Raw genomic sequence first — 24642 nt, 5'->3', positions numbered from 1 at the left:
GAGTACGTAGGCTACTTGTTTGTTGGGTAGTGTTAACGCCCACTTTAGGTATTGCTCATTTTGCGGAGGGGCTGCCCCATTCATAGGGCTTGTAGGCAGGGAAGCAAAGCGCAGGAGCGGCCAAACACCATCAGCGACGTAGTGTGTGAGCCAAATGATGGTCTCTCACTGAAAATACCAGGCCGGGTAAAAACTGCGCTATCATTACCAGGCGTTTCGACATCGGAGACACTCTGTTTCTTAACCGTCCTCTCAGGAATGGGATTTGAATGTCTTGACTGAATACTGGAGGTCCTGTGCTAGACCTGCCGCGGAAATAGACTTCCTAGCCGCCTCTGGTTCCTCACCGCTGCCGCAGACCGGCCACCCTACTCGGCTCATTTAACCCAATCTGTCCGTGGACCACTGGCTCTGGCATCTGGACACATCGGAACTGGTCTGTCGTCGTTGGAAATACGCGAAACGTGCCTGTGTGTGCTTTTGCCGCCTGTATGATGCCGACACATTTGCGGTTCCGGAGAAGGTCATTCCTTGGGCTTTTATTCCTTTTTTCATTGTCCACCTCCGCATTGTACTTCATCTACTCCGCCCCCGGAATCGGTAAGTCAAATTACACTGATTTTATTTATAATAGCCCACTTAGACGTTAGGATGGAGTAAGGTTGTTTGTATCATGAACTGTTAGGTCATGTGTGACAGCTCGGCTTGCCATAGGGAGTGTAAGCGGAGGGGCCATGCGCCTCTGTGAGCCTTGATCTCTCCCAATCGATGATGAGACACGGCTGGATGCTGGAGCTAAATCCTTAAATATGCATGTACCTGGCCCTGATAATAATAGTGCTACTGATGAGCATCATGGCCACTGTAATCATGCTGATGTAGGTAGGCCTAACAGCTATGATTACTATTGTAACAGCTGGTTCCACAGGCCAAATATGGCCTTTATTTTAGGATCATTTTGGCATTTATGGAATACCCGAAGTTGGCACATGTGTAGGTTACTCCATAATCCTCACTGACTGTCTTTTTTTAATCTGGCAGTGCAAAAGGTCATGCTAAAAGTAGCTCACACACCTAATTAATATCTGTAAAGTCAGAACATTCAGGGATAACTTTAGATCATCACTAATACCATTAGTTGCCTTTGAGTCACATGCAGTTGTGTAATATCCCATGTCCCAAATCCTTCCTATCATTAATTACTTTCACATCCTCCCTTCCCTTTTCTTTTGTCTGTCACTCTTTGTCTTTCTCATGGAATATGTGAGTGGACTTGGGTGTCACGTCAGTGTTACTGGGTGTCTTTGATCGCACCCCATCCTGTCTTGGAGGGCCTCTAGCTTAAGTCATGATCCACTTGTCCTATCAGCAGAGATAGGTAGAGCCAATCATGGCTGCTATTTCAGTCATTATCACACATGTGATGTCCAAACAACTTTCACTGCATGGCTGCTAATCGAACAGAGCTTATCTAGAAACATAAAACTTGATGTAAAATTGGGACTCTGAACAGATTCTGTCCTTGACTCTTTGCCACCAAGTAGACTGAAGACTTTGATAAATGCACAGATGGGCTGTTTGATAAGTTGTATTATTCTAGGCAATGAAAGTAACAAGGAAATATTTAAGGCTACCTAGGGTGCTACTTGGACTTATTTCCTAGATACAGCTTAAGCCATTGTTGATTAGATACTCTGTTGTGCTCACTGAACAGGCATCCTTGGCGCTGCTTGGCTTTCTTGATCTGGCTTCAATTAAACTAGTTATCACCAAGAGATTGGTATCAATAACCTCAGCTGAAAACAATAAAACAGCAACAAACAGAATGAAAGATTTTGATTTACATCAGTTTTACAACCAGTGTGTTTTGTCCTGTGTGACAGTAAGGGCCTTTCATGTTGTAGTGGTAAACTAGTATTAATGTCATACTTAAGTAGCCTTTCTAAAACATCACAGACCAGGCTGGTCTGTCTTACTCATCAAAATGGATATTGATCCATTCACGCTTTTTACCTGGAGTGGACAAGTTAATCAATAATTGAATCAATTCTCATATGGAGGGCACATTACTGACAGAAATAGCCCATGTAACTTGCAATAATGCAGAGCAATGATCCCACTTAATGGGAAATAAATAAACATTTAAATTGTTGCAAGAAGGATAAAAAATAATTCATCTTCCACTCCGCCACTATTTTTCCATCTACAGTATTGATGGTGCCTGTCTGGTTACAGCCGTACACGTCCTCCTGGGTGTCGACTCTTGTTGGGCTGTAATGGCCACATGGTTTTACTGGGGGTTAGTTGAGCAACAGAACAAGGACCAGCAGCACCAGTCCATTAATTATAGATCTGAGCTGCATCTGCTGCTGTTACTAAAAGCTACGGTTTAGGCTTTTACACAAGAGGGTGTCTAGTGGTGGAAGGAAAAACCAGGTGGGGATTTAAGAGCAGTGTTTGAAGGGAGTGGTGCACATTTTTAAAATGATATAAGATTTAATTACAGGGACACTGATGCAGCAATAATAGGCAATTTTTTTTTCAAATCCTGTGGTCAGACATGCATCATTTCTCAGCAGCTTATGAAACCCCATGTAGAGTTAAATGCAGCCAGTTAACAGAATCAAACCACAACACTGCATTAGCATTTAAATTTATTACGCCTGGCACAAGCAACTCGGCTTTATTGGCTAGAATCTCCTCCCCCGCACCCTCTTTTTTGAGAGGCAAGTAAGGTATCAGACATACAGTGTGATCATGGGCATAGGCGGAGCCAGGGGGTGGCTTACAGGGCTTAAGCCCCGGATGTTTTCTCAAATCCAAAAATCTTTTAGGCTTGTGAAAGTATTTTTTCTGCTAAGTGTTATGATAAATTGCTGCTAAAAAATCATTTATAGTATGCAAATGGACATAGAAATTTCCTCCTTGTACGACAACTGAATAAAATAAAACTTTTTTTAGAGGAATAAAAATACTTTTAACACTGTACTAGATATAAACATTTTCTTTTTATATGAAAATATATCGAAATCTAGAACCCTGCATTTTGTGGTTTCTGCTTGACCTGTGCCAATTGTGAACTTCTACGCTAAATTTGAACCCTATCCATGCTGATTCAATTTCAAAAAAAGAGATATCGGACAGTTTCTGCCTGTTTTTAGGTAGTAAAAGGGAACATTTTGATCCCCAATACAGTGTATTATGGTTATAGAATGACAGGCACACTTTAGCAACTATAGCATTTAAAATAAATGAATCTTGGCGTTAGTTCATGCAGGACACGGTAGTTTTACGCCCAGCCATGATCAGGTGACGGCCAGCTGATCCCAATTCCCCCCCAGCTCCCAAACCAATCACACCTTTTTATCTCAACACAGAGGTGTATTCAAGTACAGCTTAAATTCATCCCCACTCGCAGTCATTCTGATGCACCCCGCTGCTGCTGGCAAAGTGAAACCTCCTCCACCCCAGCCTCCTCCATCATAGCATAAAGCTTGTTGCACACTCATTCAGATTCATGCTACTATGGATTAACTGCTTTTGAACTAATTTTATTGTATTCAATACACATTGTCATAAATGTCTATCCATATGGGGGCTTCTAGCCACGCACTCCCTGGAAAGTCAAGCATGCTGGTTGACTAACTCTGGGAGCATCTTTTGAACAGAGCCTTCGCCGCCAAGTAAAACTGTAGATCAATTTTGCAATAAAATAGTAAAATGTTTGATGAGAGTGTCCATGACTGAAATTATGTTTGCTGTAAAGGATGCTTTTTAAAGATAGGGCTGCATCATTTTTGCCCAAGTGATGTATAAATTGGTTGGTGGTTTAAATCTAAATTTATATTAAGATTACTTGAAAACAGTGCATATAGGTGCTTCATGAGCAAAACTCAAGAGGGGACCCTTCTAAGTTTGGGCTAAGCCCTGGATATCAAACACTTTTGGCTCCGCCCCAATCATGGGTATTTTAAAGTGTTATTTACTGTTACTTTTCCTGCAGCCTTGCTTGAAAATATGACAGTAACATCCTGTAAGTTTCTTTAACAAACATGCTGTGTCTAAAAATGTGTCCTACCCCATTAAGAGCAGGTGGAGGCAGCAGGGGCTTCAGAATACTTCTAATCCTTTTTCTATACTGTCTCTCTTAAAATGAGAATGTGAGTTCGCTAATAATGGGAGTTGTCTACATTTATGGAAACATCCTGCTATTTCTTTGGCTTTGGACTCTACAACACACCTCGTCAGATTACAGCCCTATCCACAAATGTGCAAATCATTGCATGATTGCAGACATACTTTTAAGGTGAACAGATTCACTGAGAGGGATTTTGTATGATATGAGGGGACACAATGAAGAGTAAGCAGGATAATTTAGAGCTATAAGAAGGATGGAAAAGGGCAAGAGGAGGAGGAGTGGGGTGAAATGGAGGGAGAAAGATAAAAGAGATGATCCAAGCTCCTTTCTTTCTGCTGGTTTGCACATTGGGGAACCCGCCCAGAACACCTGAGCAGGACTTCCTATGATACCCAGGTGGCCTTTAGTGCAGAGTGCCCCAGTTTCACAGCTTAGTCCATTTCTCTCTCTTTTTCTACTCGTCTGCTCCTCCACTTCGCTGTCTCCATGTACTCATATGCCCTGACACCCGGCCTCTATGTTGCCCCCGAGCATGGCTGTTGACTGATGCAGGCTGGGAATGCAGGGCACAGCTGGGCCTGATTGCAGCAGTTTATTTAATTAAAACATGAGAAGATCCCACTGGAGCGAGAGCTAGGGAAGACACAGGCTCTATTTATAGGTTTGAACGCAGATGCACACACACACACACACACCTCCACATCCGGGGAGAGCGAAGTAGACAGGTGCTTCCCTTTGCCTTCGGAGGCCAGGCTCCATCTCCCATCTGAGTGGCTAAGTGTGTGGGGGTGTGTGTCAGGCTTGTTTTTATCCTTCTGCGTAATATAGTACAGTAAATGTCTCTGCATTTACTTGATTTGCAATAAGGTGTGGCCTGCTGGCATCCTTGACAGCATCTCTCAGGTTGTTTCACAATGTTAAGCAACTCAGGGAGGGACACAGTTTGCCAGAAATGCAGGAATCTGCAGCTGTAGACCACCCTGCATGGTATATACACAAAGGTGAGATAAGAAAAGGCTGAGAGTTGCAACCTTAACCCAGCTCAGCCAAACATTTGCAAACTGCGTTATAAATGTAGATGTCATGTGTTGTGCAATTGGACATTTGACCTTGAAGTGCTCTTACCCTTTTTACCCCTCCTCAGTTTATTGACACACTCACATGCCTCATCCTGTCAGCCCCTCCGTAGAGCATTAGTGAAGGTGTAGACTGCCTCAAAGCAAATGATAGGCTAAAGCTTCCTGCTCCTTTGCCCACTTAATAATTGCAGGTGTCATGTCTTCAAGTTAGACTGCCTCATCAGCATATCTTAGTAACAACTACTTATAAACATATTACTGCTGCATAATTCAGTGTTTATGCAGTTCTAATGTGCAGCCTTATGAGAAAATGTCTGCTCTTGTATATACGCCCAGTGTCATGTGACTTTTTCACAAGGAAGATGTCTGAAGTCTAAACAAAACAAAATATTTAACTGAATTTAGAGACAGAAGGCAAATTTGCTAGCTATTTGCTTGCTACCTTTGAACTTTGAAACGTCAACTAAAGTGCCCTTGCTCTGTTTTTAGAAGAGAATATGAGGTATGGCTATTAAATAATGAGACTGTGCTCATGAGGATAAAACCATGTGGTTCACAGTCAAGTGCACATGTTTTTGCCAAGGTGTTGGAAATGATTAGCTAAAATACAATGCATGAACTTAAAAAAAAAATATTTACATTGTAAATGAACTTAGGTGTATGAGGAACACCGCATGCCATGTGCTCGTGTGTTTGAATGGCACAGAAGATTGAATTTATTGAAGGATAGCCCCTTGAGATGCAGCATCTCGTTTTCAAGAGGGTCCCAAGAAGATTCTGTGAAGGCAGAGAGGATGTCCAAGAAGATGAACGTTCTGTGCACATCAAAAACTTCTGAAAACATTCAACAGATTGAACCAATTGTTTGAAATGATTGACGACTCAGAGACAGTTTGACAAATTTTGCATGAAAATTTGAACCTGACAAAAGTGTGTCCCAAAGTTGTCCCAAACCACCTGACTCCTGATCAAAAGGAAAAAAAAAACTACATTATTATTACTGACTAATAACTGGAATAGCCATTCCAATTCCATAACGTTCTTAGGGAATGTAAACACCATTTAGTACTCCAGTTAATAGGGCGGGCCATAGATACGAAGTGACAATGAAACAAAAAACTACTCTGCTCAGCGCACTTTCTGAATGGGTTTATCAATGAAAAAACATGGAGACGAGTGAGACTGAGTCATCTGTGATCAGACTATAAACCTGTACATTAACATGAACAGTCATCTGATAGAAAGCTTAGCTTTAGCAGACCAGCTGTTTGAATACTGATAATGTTATATAAATCTACTTCAAACCAACAACTTCAGTCCTAAAACACATGTTAAAATCTAAGGATGAATAAAGTAACAAACTTTCTTTGGAAGACTTTAAGGTTTGTGGAATGTGGACGTATAAAGAAAAATACTCCGGCTGATGTAAGTCTGTTGGTCCAGCCTCAAACACAAATTTATTCTAACATATGGCTGATTTTTACAGCCAATATAGGCAGTTGTTTACAGCTGATATATCATCAAGATTTTCATATCTTCTGATTTTAATAATTAACTTTATAAGCTACTATCTACCAAAACCAATCATGATAAAAATAACTGTAACAACGTACTGCCTTTGATTCTATTGAAACAATGCAAAACATGGTAGCTTCTTTCTCCACAGTTAATCTGACAAATACATTTATCATAACAAAATATCATTAATAATTTGTAATTATTGGTCTGACAATGAGCCAATTTTTTTATTATTTTTATGACATAATGTTCCCATCCCCTCCATGGCACAGATATCAAATACTTCTTCCTTGATCATACTGGCACCATACTCTTTCCACTGCCCTGCCACGGTCTCTCTACAGTGTTTGCAGGAGGCTTTTTTTCCCAGAGCTGATTCTACATTTCCTCTGTTCACTTCCAACAAACTGTGTAAGTGTACACATAGTGTACAGGACTGCCCATACACTCCTCTTTCTATTTGTTTGTGCAGCCACCTCCTACAAGACTGACTCTAGCATTAACATTGAGTGGCTGCCATCTGCCAGGAACATTTGAATCCTAATTTGAGTGAAAACTAGCCCTGGTAAAGATCAAGAGATTTTCTTGGGGCTGTTTGGTGTGTTGCATGAGGAGGAAATGAAAAGGTTTCTAGTTGACATGTGTTTGTTGCTGCATTATGAAGATGCTAAGCTGGCCAGCTTTTGTAGGGTTTCTTTATTAACTTTATTGAGGTGAAAGATGAATGGAATTTTACTTCCCGCCTATTAGCCTTGTGCTTATCTTGCAAGATGAAGTAATTCATTACTAGTTTATCACCAGGGGTCAAACCTCATCTCTAAATCCAAGCTGTGGTTTGACTGCCTCTATTAGTGTTTTAAAAGTGGTTGTTTACAACTAGACACTGAAATCTGGAGCATTGTGGTAACCATTGAGCCTGAATTGGCAAGAACTAAATACGTACCCACTGGTGTTTCAGAGTTGTAGCCCCAGGGAAAGTTTTAACCCAGAAATATCTGATTTGATTTGGTAGACACATTGGTCATCCCAAGACTTAGAATATAAGTGGCAAAAATGGGTAACAATGAAATGAGAGCAATGACTTTAAAGTGACGAAAAAAGAAAAAGTGATTAAAAAAGTGATTAAAGAAGCTGAAATGGGCAATGTGGTAAAATGTGTATAAAGGAAAAAAAACTGGCAAGAAATAAGTGGAAACAGTAGTGAAATAAGGTTAAAAAGTGATCTAAATAAACAATTTTAACATCAGAACTGAATTTTTATTTGACACACTTTCTACCTCTTCATAGTAGCAAAATGAGGGAACTGTTAGCTGTTCTAACAGTACTACTGATCAAACACACTTGCACTAAAATCCTTTAAAGCTAGAGAGGGCCCTTCCACTGGATTTTCCAGCGGCCAATTCTGTGGAAAAGCCTGCATGGGGAATCCCAACAGTAATATAGCCATTTTTGGGACATAAAAGTAAAATTGACCAAATTTTGCCACTTCCAGCCCTCCTGTAAGTATGAACTCCTACTAGGACTATAGTTTTACCCACTTGAAATTTGGTTTACAGCTTGAAGAAATTTTAATGACTAAATGTTTTTCAGCGCATGCACAAAACTAATAGGATGGGGCAATGGCAAGCCTTGACATTTGTATGTATGTATGTAACAACTAAACAGGAAGCAGATTTAATCTTAGTGGTACATGCTCCAATCTGACTGATACTTGTAAGTATGAGCTGGAGTCACACCACAGTAGTTTTACCCATTTTATGCATAGTGGTCATGCTCCTTCTGTGCTGACGCCTCTCTTTAAATGCACTTGAGCTTTTCGTGCACTCTTACAGCCATCCATCTCTAGTTCTCTAGACACACTGTACAGAAACCCCCAGCCCTTCCCCCGTCTCTGCAGCCTAATTGATCCATCCATTTAGCTCGATCCAGGCAGCATCGTAAGGCTAATTTCTAGGGAAAAAGCCGAGGTGAAATATTAACTTGGTGCCAAGCGTCCTCCCATGGACTCCATTGTGAATAACCAAGCAAGCTACATGGTGATAAATTATGCAGCTTCTTTACACAGTCCACATACAGTAGTTCTCACGGCTATTTGAAACTTGAATATCACCACTTTAGAAATAATTCATAGAAACTGACCATTAATAAATAAATAAATAATATAAAGCTGCCTGAGGTGGAGGAGTTCAATCACTAGAATTCCCTCTGTTCGAAGCACTTCAGGTTTGTCGTTTGACATTTCCACTGCAGTTGCCATGGTTCCCTGAGGGCTTGTTCCCATCCGGGACTGACTCTTTTTTTATATTGTCACAGCAACCACTGAAACATGCCATCCATGTTCCCATGATGACTGGAGTGACAACAAATCCCCAAGGATACATTCATTGCAGTCATTTGGGACAGAGCCATGAGCCGTCTCTTCATCTGGAACATCTGTACACTATACAGGGCACCGTCCAATGAAAGTTGTTCAAAATAGTGTCAATGCCTAAAGATATGGCCAGACTGTCCTCACTCTTTAACCCTGACAGGTGAGAACAACACAACCCCCATTATTTTAACAAACACTTCAAAAGTGTTAGTCCTTTTCCAGCTCGACCTTTTAAACTTGCGTAAATCTGCCTGCTGTGGTGGTCTTTTACACGCCTGCACAGTCCAAGGACATGTGACTCGAAATATTCCAGTAACAAAGGAATTTAGTTAAACATCAATAGAGTTGGAGTTCATTGCACCTTGTGAGTCAGTCAGAGGCATGAGCAATCCTCTTAAAGCCTTTGGTTGACCGTGTGACACCATATCTGTTATCCCCAATCTCTAACACTTATCTGCTGTACCCAGAATATATGGTGTACTGGAAAGGGCACAGATTACATAACTTTTTAGATCATAACCATAGAAAAAACTAAAGTAAGCATAATTCTTTGAGATAGTTTGGTTTATATTAATCCCAGTATGATCCATGACTCAAAGCTGCTGCTCTACTTTTTTTTATATCGGAATAAAAGCGTGCAAATTATGTCTGAGTCCCATTGTAGACCGCTTTACCACTTTCTAGCTTTGTAGTCAGCTGTGTCTTCACAGATACCCATTCATCTCTTTAAAGTTGTTTGAGGGTTCGTCTCCCTTTGCTAAACGTGCATGGTCCTTTGGTGAGTCATACCTGCCTTTTTTTTTTTTCAGGATATCCTATTAAATCAATGATGGGGCCTTTCCCTTTAACAACACTCCTTTGTAGAAAGTGATTGAAGAGTTTTTGAAGAACTTCTTTCTTCATTGTGAAGGTTTTTCATGCTTACCTCTTTGGTTAATGTTTAGGTTGTGAATCACAGAGATTTAGTTCAAAATCTTTTTTATTCTCTCTCATATGAATAAAACTGGTTCTATCCAGGCACCTTACTTCCCCTCATCTTACCCCACCTAGTGCAACCATGCTACGGCTGAGCACCAAGAGACAGGATTACTCGACTGCAAAAAACCTATTGCTGTTAATTTGGGGTAATCATGATCCTGTTTTTAAGAGACATGTCTTTAATGCCTAAATGACTAAAAAAACACAAGCGTTTGCCAACATGTGAGTCTGAATTTACTACTGCTCTATTTTTCTCTTGGCAGATTTGGTTGACAAAAAGATCTGTAGATTTTTTTCAAAACTAGGACTATTAAAAGCAATTGTATCATTTAAAAACACGCATTTAAAATCATAATCAAGTCTTGTCTATTTTTTGAGACCCATAGCTCAGATGGTACATTGTATATATCTTTGTGAAAACATTGCATTTTCTAATTTAACTGGAAATCATGTGAGTTGAAGTTTCTTTAATTAAATATTGAATGAAGCAGTTGTGTTTTTATTATGTGGGTCTTGAAGTCAGTTTTATATTTCAGGTATCACACACATGTGTACCCCTTTAACAGTAGCTTTGAGAGACAAACACAACAGAGGAGGAGGAAAAGAGGACAGACAACAGATAGAGGGGTGACTATTCTGTTCATAAACTTTACAAATGAGGTTCAAAGTTAGATTTAATCATGATCAGCCCTATGAATGCAACTTCTATCTAAACCAAAGCTCACTGTGTTGACCTGCTGTGACTCACACACTGAGGTGCACACCTGCAGCTTTAACGTAAACAACTGGCATGTTTGTCACTCTAATGTACCGTATATTAATGAGAACTGGGATAGCAGGAAAACACTCATTTAAGATCTGCCTCGTGTTATTCAGCATCTGCCTCGAGCATAATGCCAGTGTATCTGTGACAGCAGCAGTGTCACCTGTAGCTTATATGTAGCCTACAGGGACACACAGATGCTGCATGTAGAGGGCTCAGTTTTGTGATGATGATCTCAGATACACTTTCAATGCAGATTAGTCATTTTCACCTGAAACCTTGTGGCTGTGGTTTTCACACAGAAGTGGCAGCATGATGTGCTTAAGGTCACAACTCACCACACACATCCTGGGATTCGGCTCTCTTGGACCAAGTGTCACAGGGGAGCCCATGGAGATTAGCAAAGACATGGTCTATCCTAAATTTTTATCATTTCTAACCTTTTATTTCAAACCTATCAACCTTTAATTACAATCAACAACAAGGCAGGCCTGTTGATCTAAACTGTTAGGACAGTAATGTCTGTACGTACAGCCATGCTAGAACCAGCTATAAACTTTTTTACCCATCTACTGTAAAACTGATCAGAGCCAGGCCCATGTGGCACGTTAACAAGGAGGCAAGTTCTACCAGCACACACTGGTTTTACAAGCACTAATGATGTGATTATTAATATTATTAAATAACATCCGGGGAAGGCCTATTTATTGTGCCTTTCGGTGGCCCAGCCATTTCTGTGGGTGGGCAATAAAACCAACTGTTCAGCCCTAATACAGATGCTATACAGAGAATAAAACTAGTATAATGTAATTGCCTCAAAATAGGTAACAACAAACAACAACAGCAGATATTAAGAAAAAGACACATTAGTAATTGATAAGAGCAAATGAAATAAAAGACACAGTTTCCAATTGAGATGAACAGTGCATAGGTGTAGTACAGTAAAACTCGATACTAGGGTATTTAAAAATAGCCACAATATTGTTGTAATTACTGTCATGGAAACAGTGTGGTGCAATGAATGCATGTTTATCGTAAATGCCTTAAGTGTGTGTGTTACTTTCCATGAGCAGCACCACTGTCTGTGTGTAGAAGCCATAAAAGTGATGACAGAAGTTCTGTAAATGATGTAGGCCTCATTTGTCAAACGATAAACCTGTAATAAAAAGGACACAGACGCACAGAGGGATAAGAAAAAAGAGACAAAATTTAATTTGAATTTAAGATGCACCAATTGTTTAAATTAGGACTGATGCAGAAACTGATGTTTAAAAATGGTCTATCTGATGGCTCTCAGATGAGAATGTTTTTATTCATTTTATTATTTTCTCTAATTTTTGGCAATGAAAACAGATCAACATTTGTCCAGTAGGTTACTTTTTTGCTTATATTTTATCTTTTCCCTGAATTAGCCATAAGGTATCCTAAATGTCATTAGAGTCCCTGTAAAGTGATAAAAAAAAAATCTTTATTTTAGGTTTGTTGTATGACAAGCCACAGTGTTATGAACCACCATGCAAAATTTCCGTCATGAAAAACATCCCTGAGTTTATAAAATTAAGCTTCAAAATCATGAAAAAAGAGGCAGTAAAATCTGCTTTAGGATGGTGTGGGCGTGTCAGTTGAATATGCTGAAGCCACACCCCTTCACGAGAAATTCAGTCCTTTCAGACTTGAAAAAATGCTCCTGATAAGAGCAGAGAGACAGAAGTTGGGGATTAGAGTTACTGTTTTCTGGCACATATCTCTCTGTTATGGTGCTTTTAATGAGCCTCAGGCCACTGCTTCTGAAAGATTCGGGAAATTTATCTCATAATGAGTGGAAACACAGCAGCTAACTGGCTGTTAACTTTCAGTGAAGGAAGTGACATCAGCTAACAACAGACTGTATTGGGATGCAGACACAAATTTTAACTTTCACTTTACAGGGCCTTGAGTTGATATGATAAACCACTTAATATCTGCTACTTGTATCTATTCATGTCCACATTATTTCCTGTTTGCCTGTGGGTCAACAGGGCCAATACTGGTAATAGCATTGAACCGATGCATCTGTGCATCCCTATAAAAAATGGGCACCATCCAAACCAAGAGCGCCATAAGAATGGAAACAACCCAAATTCCTGTCCCCACTGTAAAACCATGTGATAACATCTTTCCTTAATAACTCAAAACACTGACTCCTAATTATGTGTTTTATAAACAAGACTTAATAATAAGTTTTTGGAAAAGCTGATGTATTTTTGGCAGGCCCATATTGGCTGTTAGTATCGGCCAGCGATACACTGGTCTAGCTAGAACATCTTGTACATCTGATAACTATAATACATCCTGTTTCCTCTGCACTGTATTTAAAATCTATATGGAGTCGACATTATGTAAACTTCCATTTTTCACACTGTTTGTGATACTGACAACCCCACCTTTCCTCATCAGAAGTTTTCATCTGTCTTATTTAACCTCAGCAAATGTCCATTTGGTCTTCAACTAGGAATACACAGCATGCACGGCAGCTAGAAGTGATCCCTACACACATCGTAAGATGTCTGTAAGACGACCCATGCCCAACCCCTATAGTGTGGATATTTGACCACAGACAGATGGTGGAGCAGAGTGCAGTGGGGTGAGCGAGGGAGGGGTGATGGAGGTGTACCAGAGGATGGATGGAGAGATGTGACTCATTTCAGAGGCAGACTGAAGGTCTTGTGTTGAGGCACTAATCATTTATGTAACCTAATCACCCTGAGGAGAATCCCCCGTCTTTGTTGACCTGGTCTGGGCCTCCCTTTGTTGTTGAGACTGTTGCCATGGTTACATTGGTCACGTGTTGGAGAGCAGTAAAACTGTAACTTGTGATGAGCTGGCACGCAGCAGGGGTGATGTCAGTGAGGGATAATCCCAACACAAGTGTTGATAACAGGGGTAATAACAGGTGAAATGAAGTGGTGATTGTAGGGATGAAGGTGGTGATGACTGCACAGTCTGTGTTCAAGGAAAATCATATACTGTGTTTAAATGTAGCTCATGGGCACCCATAGATTCCCTTTTACTTTATGAAGGCTCTTTATAAGAATCACAATGTTTATAATACACCTCAAGGGCCTAAGCTTGCTCGTCATTAAAAGTAGACATATGTATGGATCACCTTTATGCCTTCAGCTGAGTATTATATTTCCATTGGGGATATAATAGATTTTCCAGCTAATCCTTGTTAATTAAACACCTTGCTGCAGTGACTTAAATGTCAAAGTTTCCAAGTGTCTCAGACAATATCAAAACTAATACCAGCTTTAAGTTGCCACTGTGTAATTGAATTACAGAGGCAGTCTTTGTGGATGTCTGGCTGTTGAAAAGGTTTGCAAGTTATGTGAAAACATCAAAATATCTGGGAACAATTGATTTTTGTAAACCCCAGGAGACGGGCTGGAATGCAGCATAATCTCTTTGTTGTGTTTTTACTGTGTGGAAAGAAACAACAAGAAGGTGTGGTGCTGCTGTGAATGTGTTGCTACAGGTGCTCGTGCTATGATGACATAAAAACCGTTAAGCCCAGGATAATGGTCGATTTGCTTGCCAGACACTAATGTGGAGGAAGATCACTTGGATGAGCTTCTGTGATCATTGGACGTAACGTCTAGGTAACATATAGACAGGCCATCACTTAAAGAATAATACCATCCACACGTGCTATGTCAACAGTAGCCTGTCCTTTATTGTACAAGCAAAGGTGCTCACTCAGAGACTTCTCATTCCTCTACAATGACCATTTCATTTTTTAAAGTTGTGTCCCAACAACTTTAACCAATTGTATGAAGCAGTAGCAACCTCTCTAGTCCATTTAGGCATCTCTGTTCCTCATTCAACATAGTAGTAGAGCAACAGCTTGTCTATGTGTAGGTATGTTAAAAGGCCAGTCAGTAATGTTGACATCAGCAAAAGTTTTGTCATGCCATGGAAATGAAGTACAGCATTTAGCGATTAGCACACGATTAGCTGTCTAAATGCATACAGTCTGATCTCTTGGTAGTCTGCACCAAAATTATGAGTCGGTAAACCTAATTCTTAATATCTTTGTATCAGTTCAGGCCTAGAGTCTTGGTTGGACTCCCCGTCTTGTAAAGCAGCCTCCTGTCTCTAATAGCCCACGTAGCAATTCTTAATGTCTAATCTTAGTCGGATGCAAACAACAGTGAACAGATATCATCAATAGCATCTTGTAGGAACAGCGTGGTTTAGCGTCATTTTTATCTAGAAAATGGGGATAAAGTTATTGAGAGGTTGTAAGGTTATGCTGACACAGCTAAAACGCTGAAAGATAATAATCAGTTCAGCAGTGTTAATTTCGTCGACTAAAACTATGACTGAAAATGTTCGTAGACAGCCTTTTTTTCCATGATGAAAACTCGACTAAGACTAGCCAAAAATAGATCTGTGATTACTAAAACTGACTAAAAGTAAGTTTAGTTTTTGTCAAGATGACTAAAACTCGGCTAAAATGTAATGTAGTTTTCGTCAGACATTAAAAATCCCTGATATTTCTCCACTGTGGGTAAATCTGTCAAAAACAATGCATCTGTATCTCTTTTGCCTCTTAGCAGTAGAAAGCAGGAACCCCAGGTTTGACAGGGTGCATAGAATACAATACCATGATTTGGTACCAAATTTAGGCAAGAGAATAAATGCTTGGACTAAAAGTAAAGACTAAAATGTGAGGACTTCCTATGGACTAAAACTATAAAGGGTAGAAATGACTGAAATGTGACAAAAACTAAAAGACATGTAGCTAATCAAAAGACTAAGACTAAAACTAAAAATAGCTGTCAACACTGCAGCTCAGGAATGTGGTTGTTAACCCACAAAGAGTTTAAGGCCAGCTGTGCTAGCACTGCGACATTACCCAGCCCCATTAAATGTGGCTATCATGTACTGATGCTAAATCAACACTTTATGAATGGTTTCAATGCCTAAACGTTGCCTGAATTGATACTTTTTAAAAGGAAAAAAAGGCGTGTTAAAAGTCATAGTGTAAATAAAAGCATATTGGAATTGTAAATAATTCATAGAAATGTTAAAAAATGCCAATAGAACATAAGATTATAAAGGAAACAGAAGCCCAAGCAAAATTCCACAACCTTTTCTTGTGCCTTTCATTTGAAGTGGCGGGGAGTACCGAAATGAGGCATCTAAATCTGTGTTGTAAATCAGTACAGCAGGTACTGTATTTTGATACACATCCATAATTATAATCCCGCATCATAATGGTGTGAATTGGTTTGTCAGTACAAAGTGAAGTTGGTTCACAGAATGTGCGTACTTGTCTTCATACTTGTCAACTGAATGCATAATGATAAATACCCTAATGGCATTAAAAGCCAAAAACTAAATTTCCCTAATCTACACATGAATGCTGTAAACAGAGTTTCTAAAAATCTTTACCCTGGAACTAGTTTTCTCTAAGGTTATTTTTAGTGTCCTAAAACACTATTTTGCATATCTTTGAAAGGCCAAAATTAAATAAAACTTCCATTAAAAAATAAGATACGGCTTATGTGTGGACAAATACAACAGCATGATGTTAAACTCTGGAGGTGCAAGGAGATCTTGCTCTAATTAAAGGGCCAACACAGTATCTTGCTTTACACTGACATTGCACTCTCCAGTCTACCTTATTCTCAGGTATCCAGATCAACAACACAGGTTGGCCATGGCAGCAAAAAGCAAACAATCAGCACACAAACTAAGTGGGAGCTTCATTAAAAACCTCAACTAACAAAACCTCATGAGAGCAGTATAGTCCATGAACAGAGCACAGCAGAAGAGCCTCCAACAGATGATCATTCCTCAAATGTTTATTGAGCAGCTGCCTTAATGTTACTTTAATGTGTAACATCACTAAAGTTTAACATTAAAGCAGCATGATTACAGCTGATTTGATACTTCACTTATGTTGGAACTTGTTGTTAGAGTTAAAGACTTTTGGAAGTGATGGGGTGTAAAAGAGACTGGGATGAGAGAGTGGGGACTGCCAAATGACATAATGGCGAGGGTCAGGAGCAAACGCAGGTCACCTGCTTCAAGGACTACAGCCTCTGTACATCACATAGCAGCTGTGGCACTGACTTGTGCAGGAATGCCCTGAAATCCATGCACACAGAAACGAAAAGCATGCAACAAATCTCCCCGTATCTACTTTAACCACTAGCCTTAATGTAGAAGATGTTAGGTCACCTAACCTGACCCTGAGCCTTTGTAAACTGGCTAGATTTGAATACTTCACACAGGAAAGCAGCCTAAAAAGAGGACACTTGGCTACTTTTACTATTTCTGTTTCATTTTGGATTAATCTGCTGTTTGATGGACTTCCCTTTTGGATAGCGGGGAGCTGAAGGTGACATTAGACCAGAGTTGAATGCATTCCAGTTACTATTAGTTGATAATTTGGGGTAATTAAAGGGATACTTCAACATTTTGGCAAATTCGTCCATTGCCATAATTCCTATAGTCTTAGCAATAGGTTCGTTATCTTCAGTTGTCGGTGCAAGCTGTTTTTAGATCGGCCGCTGTCGAGTTCAGACCTGCTGTGCCAACTCAATGTAAGCAGACGGTATTCCGGCTTTCCCTCATCAAACTCATCAAATACACAATCCAACAACTCCAAAACGCTCTTGTGGACAAGTTGTGACCTGCACATGACCTGCTCAGAGTTTCAGAGTTCAGGGGGTCATTGGGGATGACATATCTGACTGGTATCTTGGAATTTCAGTTACTAGATGAACTGGAATGCACCATGAACCACAGGATAGCAGATGTATGGATTGAAAGGAAATAAGCAGGGGTGGAAAGTAAGTAATTAAATTGACTCAAACTAATGTGATTGAACAGTTTTAATGTGTATTTGTAGTTTTTGAATAGTTTTTTTTATATAAGTAATTTTACCTTAAGTATATTTAGGTTGAAGTACTGTACTAGACTAAAACAAGCATCACATTCTGAGTAAAAAGATTAACACTAAAAGCCAACATAAGCAGCTCCAGGCTTTCTGTCAATGACATGAAACTGGCCAGTAGTTTGGCTTTGATTACACATGATGGTTAGCAGCGCATAACGAGGAACTCATTCCACCATTCAGCCCAAAACAGCTGTTGAATTTTTACTTTAGGTTAAGACACAAAATAACCTGATTGGAGATTTATATTCTCTTGTTGTTATTGTACATTAAGGAAAGATCAGATTTCACTGTAAAAGCTCCTTGAGTAGCCAAAAATAGCAAGACAGTCTGGCTGCAAACTGTTCATCTCTGACAGCCACTCTCACAGACTGTTATTCTGAGATGCCATATCTTAGAACTGAAATACACCCAAAGAGAAAAGGTTGATATTAGGGTTAGGATACCAAAAGATAAAAGTCAAAAACCTGACCTGCAACACCTGATTACAAAATGTTTAATGAAGCTGAGTAAGCAGTCTGCTTACAGGAAAAAAGCTTGTCCTCCATGAAAAAATTCTTACATAACAAGCGTAGCTCACATAGCTCCATTAGCTGTGTAAGCTACATAGATAACAGAGCTACATAGCTAGACCTAAGCTAACAAAGCAGCTATTTAATCTACATATCTACATTATCTGCATAGCAAAGTTATCTTAAGCTACATTTACAAAAGCTTATGTTGCTAAAGCTAATTTATCTATGGATAACAGTAGCTAGCACAGCTTGTAGCTAACATATCTAAAGCTAAGCTCACAAAGCAGGTACGTTGCACTTTCTCTGTTTTATTTATGAGATGTTGTTTGGTCTGTAATGTTTCTATTGAGGTTATTTCATGAATGTAACTGCCTGACTTTGTGTATGAATACAATTAAATTAAAAAAAATCTAAAATGGAAATATGTTGGCAAATTATGCCACTTCCATTCCGAGATACATGATGTCTAAGATGAACAGTCAGTGAGAGTGGTGGTCAGAAATGTACGGTCTGCAGCCTGCCCCCTTTCAAAAATGGCTACTCAGTACTCAGATTTATTTTGAGTAAACTTTGGATGAACTACATTTTAAATTCTGCTTCAATCAGTTCTAACCAAACTGTGCTTTCACTTGAGTACAACAATATTTCCACCTCTGGAAAGGCAAATTCTTCATAACTCAAGATGCATGTGACTTTTGACTTCTCCACTTTTTTAAAGTGAAATGAGACATTAAAAAGCAGTCGTTTACTTATTTCACATCACTGTGGCTGCAGGGGGACATTGCGGTGACCTTACCACAGTGTGCTAAAAGTAACAATGAAGCCTGTGATTAATGCAGACTAAATTATGCAGTGATTATGAACTTAAATTGCACTGTGACAATCCAAAAAGTGAATTTACCAATGTCTTGCAGGTAGCAAAAATATGTTAGAGACAATCAGACCCACTATTAAAAAGATCAAAAGCAAAACATAAAAGTATTTAAAAAAGGCAAATATTGACAAAATCGTAAAAAACTCCAGTGTGACATCTACCGAAGAGCCCGTAGCTTAGTTTGAAGGCGTGTGCATGAGAGTGTTGATGGGTTGGGAATGTTCTCCCTAGAAGGCTTTGGCATAGATTTATGAGGACATAAAATGGTGGCATATAAATCTGAAATTCATAAATCCTTTCATTGCAACTTTGAGTTGATTACTCTCAGTGTATTAAGCAAACTTTGTCATTTGAAATTAATAAACAGGAGCCACCAGACCTTAGCAGAATTTGAATGTGTTTCAATGAAGACATTTACTACATACAGTATGAGAGGATGCATTAATTTAATTATGTCAACATTTTTTCCCTTTTACGATGATGTGACTCCCCAGGTTGATGCCTTGCAATGATTTTAGGTGTGTTCTTGAACCACACTGTAGTGCATAACTCCTGTTGTGTAGTGGTGTTACAGAGGCGTTGAACAGTTGAAATTAGATGTGGAAATCCAAAGGGGAAGCACATGTGTGGTTTTTCTGCATCTTGCCCAACTGTACGTAGCTACTGTGACAGTGCGGTGCACTAGCTGCCTGCTCTGGCCCATTTGTTCAGTCAACAGGAGTAACCTCCAGCTGTGAAGAGACCTCATCTTTCTGCAGGGAGGAGGAGAGGATGGGGGGGGGGGGTAGGAAAATAGAGCAGGCAGGAAAAAATAGGCAGCACGGTGTGCATGTGAGTGTGTGTTAATGTAAGGGTCATTACATGCTCATGTGTGTTTGAGCGCATACGTGTACCTGTCTGTTTGTGGGTCCTCCATACACCGAGTACAATGTCCCACTGCAATAACACAAGAATGTTCTGGACAGCTGCCAAATATAAAAGCAGGCGGAAATGGGCTGGCAGAGGAGCAGCAGGGGTACTGCAGGAATGAATTACTGCCCGCCAGCCCGGTTCTATCAACACCACAACAGTCTCACTTACCGTTCGTCCTGACATTGAGGAAAGGACTTGATCTGAAATATACTCTTGTAAACTCTTCAGTGGTTTCAAACAGATTATGCATGCACAAGTTATGAAGTAATTACTCTCTCTGTCATCAGAAATTGTGAAAGGATGCAACAGGGCTTGGCTAGCAGTGTTTTTCACCAGAGAGAGAGACTGTGGTGAGAAAGGAGGCCGAGGACACATGGAGAGAAGACACAGGAGTGTATCTTGGTTTGATTTATTGACCTGCAGTGTGGTTACATTTGGCAGGAGCTGAGTTAAAGGGTGATGAAACCCGCAGTTTCAGTCCTTTCTCTGCACACATAAAAAATGCCATCACATGGAGAGGAACAGCAGTAGACAGGGAGGGGAAGCAAGGGAGGGGTTATCATCTCATGGAGGCATACTTACAATAAATGCCGCTTGAGAAGGCTGGCCAGAATCTAAAGCTGATTGTCTTTGGTCCTTGTTATCTGTTTCTCTGCATGCTTGTGTAGAGCGGGTAGCGTGCATGAGATTTAAGGGCATTCTGGCTCAAAAGACTTTTATGCAGTGGTTAAAAATGAGCCAGAATAGAGTTGCTAGAGTGAAAGCAAAACAGTGTTGCTGCAAAGCTGCACAGAACCTACTGGAGTTGCAGATTTATTCATAACTGGATGGAGCTTGTAGCGAAAGTTCCTGCCACCTGCTTAGATGAATGTGTTGTTTTTGTAATGCACACGAGATATAGCCGATGCCATGGCTAGAGTAGCAGAGTGATACGTGACAGACAACAGCTCAGTTTGAGTTGGTCATCAGCATGTTTTGCTCTGACACTAAAGAGCCGTCAGATAAGAAGCCGTATGTCACCCATTTGTGTCAGTGTAATCAACGTGAGGCACTGCAATGAGGTAAAACATGATCTTTTCTCTTCAAGTTTAATGTGTAAAAAAACAGCAACAGACAGCCAGTGTCCTGAATTCGCAGAGTACCTCTCATGGCCTATCTGAGACTTTAACACAAGTGGTGGGCTGCATCGATGACTCAGTTCAGCTTGAGCCCAGCCCTGCAGCGGTTCATATATGGTTATGGTTATGGTTATTAAAGCCAAGTAAACAGTCTGCTTACAGAAAAAGGCTTGTCCTCCACAAAAACATTCAAACGCAGCCAGCATAGTTTACGTAGCTCTGTTAGTGTCATAAGCTACGTAGGTAACATAGCTAGAGCCAGGTCATTAAAGCAGCCATAAACGGCATATATATGTTACCTACGTAGCAACGTGAGCTTTATCAAACTTAGGTAAAGCTACGTTTACTAAATCTCATGTTGCTAAAGCAAACTTAGCGATAGATGACAGAGCTACATAGCTGAAATAGCTGCGTATCTAACGTAGCTAAAGCTAAGCTCACTAAGCAGCTATGTAAGCTCCATAGATATATTATCTTCATAGTTAGGTTGGTTCTACCTATGTTTGCAAAAACTCACGCTGCTAAAGCTAACTTAGTTACAAATAATGAAGCTTCATAACTAAATAGCCAAAGCTAAGTAAGCTCAGCAGCCATGTAAGCACAGTAGATAGCTTATCTAAGTAGCTACGTTGGCTTCAGCTACATTTCCAAAAGATTACTTTGCTAAAGCTTAACTTAGCTACATTGGCTTTGTAGTAACCTTTATTACGTAGCATAGCTATGGGAGGTTCATGAAGCTAATGCGAGCCAGCGTTCACATTACATCTTCTAAAAGGGGTCTATGCACAATTTAATCCTGAATTAGACCTCTGAGCTAATCCTGTTTTATTTATTAAAGCTTTTTTAGTCTTTAGTGTTAGCAATGTGGTTATTTCATGAATGTAACTACCAGACAAACTACCAGTTTATGAATAAAGTTGAATTTAAAGTCGAAAATTGACCAATTATGGCACCTTCTTTCAGAGATATACAGTGGCCGTCAGAGATGAACTGCCTGCAGTCAGACCCCTCTCAGACTAACTTAGATAAAAAATAGCTGGGAAAATAAACACTGCTTTGCTTTTATACTCTTTTAATATAGACATACAGACATAATATTTCATGACTGTTTGTTCTAACTAGAATTAAATCTGGTTTAAAGTTTCTGTTATCGTGATAACCCTTGTGTATAATACTGTGGCAGATGATGCCCTGATATCCCACAGATGGCACCTCAGGCAAAAAAAAAGTCTGCATATTCATCAGTCTGCATATCAATGAGCCTTGTCTACCTGCTGGTTCTCTCTGTAATCTCCCATCAGTACTCACATTACCTTCCTCAGATGGTTCACCCGACTACAGCAGTGCTTGTCCCTTCTAATGCTGTTTTAAATCAGTGCACTGGCTTTTGCCACGGCCATGAAGGACTCAGCATTGAGAGGAACAGCCCTACTATTCCCACCCTCAGATACTCTCTTACCCATCTAGAAAATTATACAGGCAGCAGGAGAACAGAGACAAATATAAAAAGGAAGTGTTTACAAAGATAAAAAGTGTCTCTCTCGCACCGACACACATGCACATACACACAATCTGTCAGTCTCCCACTCTGCATCTCTCACTTTCCCTCCCTCAGATCTGTTTTCCAGTATTTGCCTGCAGCAGAGTGAAAACACGGGGTCCTGGCACCACTGTGGCGTTTATGTAATTCTCTTCACCGCGTCTGGTCCCTTGTTTTTTTTTTTTTTTCTGCCATGTATTGGCTCGGCAGACACACAGACTCAGGGGAGGCTCACACATGCACTCATACATGCGCACGCACATACACATGCACACTCTTGGGACTGAGGAGCAGATGGAGGGGCAGAGCGGCGAGTGCAAGACCAAAAATGAACTCAATCTAGACCTCGTGTTGTTCCTCCTGGGACGCTGTGTCTGAGTGTGATGTGTTATTTCAAGAGTTGTTTTTTAGCTTCTATTATACATTTTCTGTGACATGTACAGTTTGCCATTACACAATGAATGTTATCAGCTCTGCTCTCTCATCAGTCAAGAGTATCAGCATGAAAAGCTCAACACCCCTGGCTGTGATAAGTGTTCTGCTGTGTTTGTCAGTGAAGACAGCACTGCCGTTTTCTCTCCAGCTGGAGGTTAATCAATCGATTAGTGTTATTGATCAACACGGCTGAAGAATATCACTGTGAGGAGGTTGAGTTTGACACTAACAGTATACTGTATACAGTAAAGGGTTGTAAGAACTGCAGTTCTTCATTTCCTCTTCTCTTTTTTTAGAACAGAGGTTGCAGACTAAATCAAGCATTGTTGGGTGTAGCACTGCAGGGAAGTGACCACAAAGTGGGGGTGGGGATGTTGTCATTTATTAGACAATTCTTTTATATTTACACCACTTCCTCTTGCTCAGCATTTTCCTTTCTTTTGTAGTTTTACAGTAAAGATGACATAAAAGTCCAAAATTTCAACTCCTGCTTGACACTATTTCATTTGCATTCAAACAAAACACCCTTCAAGTTTTTCCTTTTACATAGCATGCTGCAATTATTATCCTTTAATGTAGTGGTTCCCAACCTGGGGTCCAGGGTGGGAGACCCTGTATGCTCTGATGTCAAAATTAGATGTACATAGTTAAAAATCATGATAGATCATGATCGTGTATCAGGGCCAACCCAAAAGATTACAAAAATGTAAAGAATCTGTTAATTTTTGTGCAAAAAAAGTCTAATTTTTGAGGATAAAACAAAATATTGAGATTTTAAAGTGATATATTTACAAGACAAGCTCAAACAAAAATGTTGGAAATTTACAAGAAAAAATGAGAAGTCTACAAGTTTGAAAAGTTTTTAGAAGTGTAATCTTAAAACTGTGTAATGTCTTAAATTTACAAGAAATCAAACTAAAGACAGTGGGTTGGATTTTTGACCTTTGAAGTTTATTTGGTTACAGTACATTTACTTCTTCTAGGGTCATAATTTTCTATTTTTTTCTTGAACAGATCCTCTTTTTTTATAGAGTGACCCTTATACACAGCTGTGAGTTTATGTGGATCATGTCTGACTCTGTTGGCCTGTCATGTTGGGAGAGCAAACGAACTGTGCCCAGGCAGGTGGTCTCGGGCGCTATTTAAGCGGACTCCGGCACGGTTCGGATGAGATGTGAATGCATCCACGCCTGGATACAGGACACTGGTCCTATCAACTTTATGACATCATCGGAAACTGCTGTATCTGCGCAGTGCGAGCCCATTTAATCTGACCAGTACATAGATGTGCAGCTATGAGGAGCAAAGTTGCTGGCATCTTAAAAAGTGATTCTAAATCATCCATGGTGGCAGGATGGACTTTTTTACCGGGTTAAAACAAAAAACAGTCTTCGCTGAGGTCATGACCCGAGTGGTTGCCATCGTAGCATCTTCTTCTCTCTCCTCCTTGGCGGG

General features: G+C 40.0%; 1 protein-coding gene across 1 annotated transcript in view; it reads left to right on the top strand.

The window, feature by feature from the left end:
- The first annotated feature begins 67 nt into the window (after positions 1–67).
- The window catches only part of b4galt5 (UDP-Gal:betaGlcNAc beta 1,4- galactosyltransferase, polypeptide 5), a 53170-nt gene continuing 28595 nt past the window's right edge, over positions 68–24642 (top strand). Inside the window, exon 1 of the mRNA XM_041799280.1 lies at positions 68–600. Coding sequence (XP_041655214.1) covers positions 492–600 — 109 coding nt within the window. The 5' untranslated portion in view covers positions 68–491. The remainder of the gene's footprint in view (positions 601–24642) is intronic.

The sequence above is a fragment of the Cheilinus undulatus genome, linkage group 11 (assembly GCF_018320785.1).
Source record: "Cheilinus undulatus linkage group 11, ASM1832078v1, whole genome shotgun sequence".
NCBI classification, from domain to species: domain Eukaryota; kingdom Metazoa; phylum Chordata; class Actinopteri; order Labriformes; family Labridae; genus Cheilinus; species Cheilinus undulatus.
This window is presented reverse-complemented; position numbering and strand designations above follow the sequence as displayed.